At 33.4% G+C, this 9,055-nt stretch overlaps 1 protein-coding gene across 3 annotated transcripts in view; it reads left to right on the top strand.

Annotated features, from left to right (window-relative positions):
• The window catches only part of LOC106458191, a 47,933-nt gene that overhangs the window by 18,030 nt on the left and 20,848 nt on the right, over nucleotides 1-9,055 (top strand). The window contains exons 1-4 of one of the 3 annotated variants that reach the window (XM_013917665.2): nucleotides 2,204-2,210; nucleotides 3,355-3,500; nucleotides 4,262-4,390; nucleotides 4,667-4,788. In XM_013917665.2, the coding sequence (XP_013773119.2) occupies nucleotides 4,678-4,788 (111 nt within the window). In that variant the 5' untranslated portion in view covers nucleotides 2,204-2,210; nucleotides 3,355-3,500; nucleotides 4,262-4,390; nucleotides 4,667-4,677. Of the gene's footprint in view, nucleotides 1-2,203; nucleotides 2,211-2,244; nucleotides 2,286-3,169; nucleotides 3,501-4,261; nucleotides 4,391-4,666; nucleotides 4,789-9,055 lie in introns of those variants that run through there. The other 2 variants (XM_022384334.1, XM_022384333.1) reach the window with 2 other exon arrangements.

The following is a 9,055-nucleotide window of genomic DNA, read 5'->3' as shown; positions in this document are numbered from 1 at the left end:
ATATTCGGAAAGAATAAACCAGTTTTATTAAGTAAAGACTTGTGTCGTTAAAGTTTCGTTGAAACGAAGTTACGGAAAATTAATTAACACACGGAGACGTAACAGTATTTTAAAATGGTATTTCACATTGTAGATGCATTTTTATTCATTTTTCGAGAATCTCTATATTTTCTATATTACAAAAAGCAGCTGTCAGTGTTATACGACTTGAATTAGAAAGACATTATATGGAAGTATGTCAGGGCGATAGGAAGGAAGAACAACGGAAGTAGGTCCAGCCGATCAGAAGTCAGACCCAGGGAAAGTATGTCATGCCGATCAGAAATCAGACACAGCGGAAGTAAGCTAAGCTAAGTGAACCACGTGTTTTGCAAGCTTCGTATCTCAAAGCGTTTACACCAATAATTCGTATTGTTAAATAAAGTATTATGTAAATAGACAATATAATTATTTCACATACAAACCAGAGTCCACAAGTCTTCACTATATATATATATATGACCGCGTTTTCTATGAAGGTGTGGTCTGACGTCATGCCCTGAGTTGAAACAATAGAACCACATCTTTAACTAGGTGTCTCAATTTTTTGCAGAAAAGTTTGGATACATTAGCAAGTCCTTCCAGTAGTAGTCAGAAGATTTCAGTGTTATGTTGTGTGTTTTATTCCTACAGAAATGTTATTGATTAAAGTCTGGAGGTACAGAGTGACATGAAATGTTGTGGTCATTTCTTAGAACTGTACGTTTTGAAAAATGAAGTTTATTATTTTGTAGATGTTCAACTGGATGGCACTATTACTGATAGGGATTCTAGTAGTGACGTCAAAGATGTACTTGAATAGTGCTTTGAAGGTGTTGAGAAGTTTCCAACAAAACAGCTTTACCAGACTAGATTCAGTGACTTCCCAGTTAGGTCTGGGTACCAGTACCATAAGAAGAGGGTACTTTGAGGATTATATATAGGTTTTTTTTCACCCTATCCAGGTTTTCTTATTCCTAATTGAATGTTGAATCAACTTACACTGATGGAAATCGCTCTCCTGAGTGGACTGTTAGAGGAAAAGGCTCTAAAATGTGTAAAAAAAAATGTTTCCCTACTTTTGAGCCGTAGGTGCGTTATAAGAGAGACGGTCAAATACCACAATTCAATGAGAGAATTCCAAGCGTTGGTAGTGAATGCTGTTAGCTAACTGTCTTCTCTCTAGTCTATCAGTTCACATTAGGGACGGCTAGAGCGGATCGCCTTTGTATGGCTTTATACGAATATTCGAAACAAGTGTACAGTTAATTAGATAACAAGAACCATAACAAAGTTTTTGTAGGTAGAAACACGTGTTCATCATGTTTTACGCCAGTTGTTGCTTGTTTATTTTCTTTCAGTGCAAGGTTCAACAGTGGGCTATCTGCGCTTTCGCTACCGCGGGGAATCGCACCCGGAATTTTAACATTGTAATTTACCGGTGACCTACCATGGACTTCCGTTAGCAGTTACTTAATATAGTCCTTTCAATTGTCAAAGTGGTTGATGATAGAAGAAAATGGAATGCATGATTATGTAATAAACACTTTGTATGAATCTTCCTCCCATCCAGAAGAGTAAAATATTCTGACAATTATCGAATAATGACCTAGCCAGGCTGAACTTGGACTTGACTGGAGAAAACAATAAACCGAAGTTTTTACACATGGACTTCCGATTCTTTCCATTTAGGGAAAATGAAGCCACTCGGTTATTTGCGAGAGACATAAAGTGAAGAGCTCTTTACCATGAAATGATTTTTTGTTTCTTTTATAGTTACTCTTCTTTAAGCTGTTTTTTAATTTGTTGATGAGCTGAAATATCAACTCTATTTTTTTTCCTCCTTTCTGAGAGTGGTGCGCGATTATTTTATTTCACAAAAATTAATATTCAGCTTAGATATAATCACTTTCATTCTTAATTAACGTTAGTGTTCTAAGGAAAAAATCATATAATTGAAGATACACATATTTTTTTCTGTGTTTATAGAAAAGGTCAGCGAGGTATCTGGATTGTGTATCTATTGGGCAGATGTCACATAAATAAAACAAAGCAGCTTTAGCTGCTTACAATCACGCCAAGTTCGAATCAAGATTCACTTGTTGATATCACGTGACTATTAAGTACGATTAGGAGTTGGGTGCAACATCTGTGTACTTGTTTTCCCACCAGTTTTCCCGTGTTGTTGCCAGGTCAACTTAGCAGCATGACTTGGTTACATGCACAAGTTACTATAGATTGTGAATCGTGGTATTTTGAGAATGAGGGTTAGTGGTTCTGACCTAAAGTGCCCACTTTTAATATTTAACCATCATCTGGAGACGTTGGGGAGTGACATTTATACTCAAAACTTATTTTTATAACTTCATTTTCATTCGTCCCCATTAACATTAGTTGTGTGTGTGTGTGCGATAGATACATATGATTAACTTTTCATTTGGTTATTTATTTTCTTCTCAGAAGGTCTTTGTATTGACCATATATTTTGAATTAAAATGTTTTATGTTCTCTCTGTGATTATAAAATACGCATTTCATGTGATTTTCAAGTCTTGAATCTAAAGAGATTGGTAAAAAGATGGCATGGCGTTCATTTTAAGGTTTTTTATTTATTTACTTGTTGTTGTTTTTTAGCGCATAGTTACACTGTCTATCTGCGCTTTATCTATTAAGGGTAAAAGAACCTTAGATTTTATCGTTGTTAGTCGGTAAACTTACTTCTAATCAACAGGGGAATATAGAGCAAATTTTATCGTTAATTTTGGCCCAAATTCAAACCTCCAAACCAACCAGAAAAGATATGAAATCGTATAATCCTAGAATGTTTTAAATATTAAACAGGAACACGAATAATTTAAAGTTATTGTATGCATTAACACTAACGTGATCTGATAAAGATCATCAGAAGAACAGAAGCTCCTGGTGATGTAAAGATTGCTCTTCAAAAGCACTTAAGTTTTCTTATGGGGAATCACTTAATATGATTCAACTGGATAAAGAAAAACATATTAAAAGTGCTAAAGTTTTATTATGGCGGATCATTTATTAGGATTCCATTTAAGGAAGAAGGATCCAGACTTTAAACTCGCATTAAGTAAGGACCAATAAGAGATACGTGACTAACCTAAGGTTATTTGTTTTCTCTTTTTCAGATTTAAGAGATGTCATTATTTTGTTATGCTTCTCTGAGTGTTTTTGCCCTCCTGTTTATCCAGTGGTCAGTGATTGGTCAAAACCCAATACTTGAAGAATGCCTCTCACAGAGTAACTATGTGGAAGTGGCTTCAGATGCTGATGTTTTTATCGGGGTCCTGCTCAACATACATGATCAAGGGAGAGGAATCTATGGTTGTGGTAAACCGAAAATAGAGGGCGTTGAAACATATGGAGTGTTACAATGGGTGGTATCTTTGCTAAATCAAAATAGTGCTGTAATTGGCGGTCAAGATGTTACAGAAACATTTATTCCTGGTATTAAAGTAGGTAAGTTTATTTTCTAAAATTTCATTTTTAATTAACTGATGACAGAAGTTAGTACACACACATATATACATTCAATTAATTATATATAAACATTTAACTAGTTGTCTTCTGCATACAAACACTTAACTGTCTCCTACATGCATTTTAATATAATTAAATTTACTCTCGTTAACAATAGCTTGTCCATACTTAGGATTCCTGTTCTAACAAACAAGACAAGTAATATTACGTCGTTTGAGAGTGTTTGACTTCTTAAGTATTAAACTATTTTCGTCATGCGAACGACCTTTTTGAATATGGCAAACGAAGTACAATGTATTCTTTCTTTAAAGCGTCATTTATTACTGACATTTATAAATTATATAAGTCATTTTTATGTTAAATATAGAAAGATAATTCGTCTTAAATTTTATCTTTGAGTTAAACAAAGATAGTTCATGTTGCTTATAATCGATATACACATAAATATATGTCATTGGATATGAAAGTTTGTTTTAAATTATGTAATTAATCTTCTGAATATTTTTAAATGTCAAGTTGTGAAGAGCTGTTAATTCAAAATATTAAACAAAAAGCCTGATATGTATTTCAAGTATATTTCATTGTTTCTGAATAAATACTATATTATTTTTATATCATATTTTTATATCTAGAAAATGACAGCTTATCAGAAAATGAATTCTAACCTAATAATATTTACTAATAAATGTTATGTCATGTTGCAAAACTGATTTTTAACCAATTTTAATACAATTATTTAGGATTGAAGATTTATGACCCCTGTGGCCACCAGGGGACAGCAATAAAGCAGCTAACTGACTGGTTTCCTGAGTTACTGTACCGATCCAAATCTTGTTCAACAGTGTCAAATTCTTCAGAACTAATTATTGGTATTCATTATTATTATTTTACATTTTTAATAAAAAGTTTTCGTATATAATTTTAAAAGTGTTGTCATGGAATGTTATAGAGCATCATATTTTGTTTTTCCTTTAATTTGTCAATTAACATAAAACACCAAAAATTCAGGCTTTTTACACCCTTAATTATTTATTCTTTAAACATTATAAGACAGAAAGATTTTATTTTTCGTGTATTTAAACCCTCTGTCATCTTGACTATTATAGGATATAAAAATTATACTGTTCGTATATTTATACCCACAGGTCTTCTCGATATGTCAGGAACAACAAAACAGCCTTACGTAATTGAATCACTTCGTGATTATGTTATTCCCAGTATTTCCACAGAGTTTAGTACAGCGGTTCCACCAGATCACCTAGCTATGGTACGTAATTAGCTCAAAACTTGAATGATAAAACTAAAGCAAAACAAGTTAATTTTCTTAGATGCTATAAATCTGTTTTCACACGGCTAATATTCTTGTAATTGTAATACTCCAAATAAATTGGACTCGTTTCAAATATCTGTTTTTCTTATTATTTACATAGTAACTTGATTTTATTAGCAACTAAGTCAGGAAAAGATGAAAGCATCCTAGTTTTCCCATGCTTCTTAGAAATATAGCCCTCGAACGGACTTCAAAATCACCGAGTGCTCAACCCAAACAACAAATAACTGAACTTATTGTATCATAGCCTAATATTTCTTAATTTTGTAAATACTATATATGTATATTAATATAATGCATGAATTCAATTTTATGCAGCCAACAGCTTATGTTTTTAAACTTCTTGCATAGCTTCAGAATAATGGCACATTATAAAAACACAGATAGTTATTTGGTATAATGATTGGTAATATTATTTATCTACAATATAAAATGCCGAAATGGCAGCGCTGTATGCAACATTAACTTTGACAGTTGTTGGAAAGCTGGAGATGAACCATAGGCTGGTTCACTTTTTCATATAATTTAATTTACATTAATTACGTTAATTTCAGTAAAATTGAATATATGCAGTTAAGATGAAAACAACAAATAATTAATAACGTATTTGTCAGTTCAATTGACCACTTTTATCACTGGTGAAATGCCCAACCGTGCTTACAACAGTTACTTGGTTAACTTCTGGTCTGTGACCTTCGATAAGAAAGAGGGTCGAGTGTACCAGACATCTAATCACGTATAACAGGTTTTCTCAATCTTTTGGTCCTTAAGGCCCACTACGTTATTTGACATAATTGTAAAGATGCATTTGATGACTCGTTAGTTTAGGGCAGTCGAAGTTGTCTCTTCTCGCGGAGTCCCACAACTGTGCGTGTTACAGCTCAGCGGTTGAGAATCACTGACGTTAAGGATCTGGAAAACACTTGTATTACGAATTTTAACTAATGCACTTTAATATAACAAAGTTAATTAAAATAGCTTTATTACAACGTTCAATGGCGTAACTCATAACTTTGGAACTATATAAAAAGGGGGGGGGGTGTTAAACGCGTTTTTAAAACTATTTATGCACCAAATTTTGGGGTCTATGACATTGTTTGTTAGGAGAGTTCTATTTTATTAACGCATGAGTTACCCACAAAAACGTAAAAACAAGCAACAACAACAAGAAGAAACACCATTAATATTGTAGTTAATCCTTCTGATTACTGCTGAGATCTATTATATATTTTACATAAAAAACGAGTAATTTCATCCTAAATTTTGGTCAGTTCTTTACACTGAATTGTAAAAATATAGAATTACTTAATATGATGGAATACGTAGAACATACCGATTGTGAACGGTATAAAAACAAGTCTGTAATTTGGGTAAATTATTCGTACCCGCTAAAACAGAAAGAAAAATAGAGTGGTTGCGAAAGCAGTTTTCTTAAGTTAGACAATGTTTTATGAATTCTGTTGTTTTTCTTTTTTGGAAAGGCGATTTAAAGGATTGAAGGTAGCGTTCTGATGACTCAACACTGAGGAGTTTAACGCTAAATATCTTGGCTCGATTCCCGTAGTGGGCACAGCATATATAGCTTACTGCAAATCCTTGTGTTTAAAAGTACACAAATGATTAAATGATTGAGGGAAGCAATATACTCTTGAGATTGAGGGTACAAAGGAAGTCTGTGAAACCAGGAAAACATTCAGGTTACGACGAATACACCTGAGAAAAAACGAATTACATCATGACGTGTTTGAACACGACATTACCTTATATATACAACATATAGCACAAAAAATAACAAGAGGAACTCTTCTTTGCAACACTTTTGCAACGCTCAGCACGACACAACGTATTAACGGAATTACGAAAGTTCAATACATAATGAACAACGTAACCTAGTGGTTAGCGCGTAGAGCTGTGATATGTCTCTGAACACGCTCCTCACCTTCAGCGATGAGGGCTTTGTAACTGCAGAATTCATTCTTACTCTTTGATTTAGAGTAGCCACATAAAGAGGTGGTTTCTGCTGCTTACTGGTTGTCCTCCCTATGTTCAGTAGTTCCGAATAGGGATGCCTATGCCTGAACCTTATGGGTCACTGACCCGGCCATTTTGCTGGACCAATAAGGAGACATTCAGCTTGTAAATACCAATATCAAAACGAACAGTGTCTCTCATTTTCACTGTTTGAAACATAAGGTTCAAAAAGTATTTTTTATGTTTCTACTTTTGGATTTTTATTTTAGTTATGTTTTGCTTGAACTTTAATAAGTATTCTTAAGGTAGAGGGCGTGAAAAGCAGGTCGTGTTGTATGTATTCTTATCGGCTTCTTTGAGAGAGTTTAAATCATTCAAAACTTTCTTTGAATTTCTCACGAAGTGTTGTAGTTACTGTAATTTTAGACCTTTTCGACAATAAAAGATAGAAAAAATTACCTGTATTTTCCAATTAATTCAAAAATATTTCTATTGCCAGATTTGCTACCTACGTTTCGCCATTACGGCTTCATAATATAACATAACGTTTTGGGACAATATGGGACTTATTGGTCCATCTCGGTTGTTCCATCATCTAAATAAAAACTATTAATGAATAAATTAAAAAATCTTAAAGTCAGCCCTTATCATTCATATTTTTATCAAGCTTTTTCTTAAACTCACTTAAATTTACTGCCTCCACAACATCCTAAAGCAACTCATTCCAAAGGCCAACCACCCTGTTAGAAACATAAAACTGTCTTAACTGAAGATAATTCCTACCCTACCAAAATATATATTTTCCTCTTAATCTTACTATTCTCACTGTTAAGTATGAAACAAGATGATGCATCAGCACTATCAATTCCCTTTACAAACTTAAACACCTCAATCAAATTCCCCCAACTTTTCATTTTTTCAAGAGAAAGTAATTTGAGAGATTTCAACTTCTCCTCATATGACAACCCCTCCATCCCAGGTACCATTCTAGTAACCATTTTCTGAACCCTTTCCAACAACTCAATGTCGTTCCTAAGGTAAGGAGCCCAAGACTGAACACAATATTCCAAATGTGGCTTAAACAGTGACCTATACAATGAAATTATTACCTCTTTAGACTTGTATTCAGTATATCTATAGATCCAACCTAAAATCTTATTTGTCCTACCACAACAACAGCGCACTGCTTGGATAGCTTTAGAGACTGATCAACTATTACACCAATATTTCTTTCTTTTTATGACACTTTTAATGTTATTCCCATCCAAATTATACTTATAACTCCAATTGTGATACCCCACGTGCATTATCTTACATTTATTATAATTAAAACCCATTTGCCATTTATTTGCCCAACTCACTAAATGACCTAAATCCTTTTGTAAATCAGCAGCATCCTCCTCACAGCTAACAACATCCAAGACTTTAATATCATCTGCAAATTTAAGTAATTTATTGACCATTCCTTCATCTATGTCATTGATGTAAATGAGTAAGGGTCCTAAGACTGAGCCCTGAGGTACCCCACTTGTGACAGGAGACTTAGAAGATTATAGAAGATAAAAAAGTTGGTGAAACAGTAAATTAGGACATCAAAAAAGATGTATGAAAAACGGTTGGCTGAAAATGTAAAACTTAACAGTAAGGATTTCTATAAATACAGTAAGAGTAAACAAAATGTTAGGATGGGGGTAGGACCCTTGAGGGATGATAAAGGAAGGCTGGTATCTGATGATTATGAGATAGCTGGGTTATTAAATTTTGCTTTTTCTTCGATTTTTACTTACGAAGATTTAAGCAGTATTCCACATCTTGAACAGTTGATAAATGGAATGGAAATAAAAAAAGATGACTGCATTAATTCTGAGCTGGTTAAGAAAAAAATTGGAACTTAAAAAACGATAAGACTCCTGGACCAAATAATATTTCCCCAAGGATTTTGAAGGAGGTTAAAAAGTGGATATGTGAGCCACTTACTACTATTTTTTGTCAGTCCTTGAATAGTGGACAGGTACCAGAGGATTGGAAGTTAGCTAATGTAACTCCTTTTTTCAAAGGAGGTGATAAACATTGTCCCGGTAATTATAGGCCCATTAGTCTTACATCAGTTGAGGAAAATATTTTGGATAGTCTGTTAAAAAAATGCTTTGCAAAATCATTTAACAAAGTTTACAATTTTATTGGATAGTCAACATGGTTTCACTAAGGAAAAATCTTGCCTTACAATTTTTTT

Source organism: Limulus polyphemus, unplaced genomic scaffold (genome assembly GCF_000517525.1).
Source record: "Limulus polyphemus unplaced genomic scaffold, Limulus_polyphemus-2.1.2 Scaffold427, whole genome shotgun sequence".
Classification (NCBI taxonomy): domain Eukaryota; kingdom Metazoa; phylum Arthropoda; class Merostomata; order Xiphosura; family Limulidae; genus Limulus; species Limulus polyphemus.
This window is presented reverse-complemented; position numbering and strand designations above follow the sequence as displayed.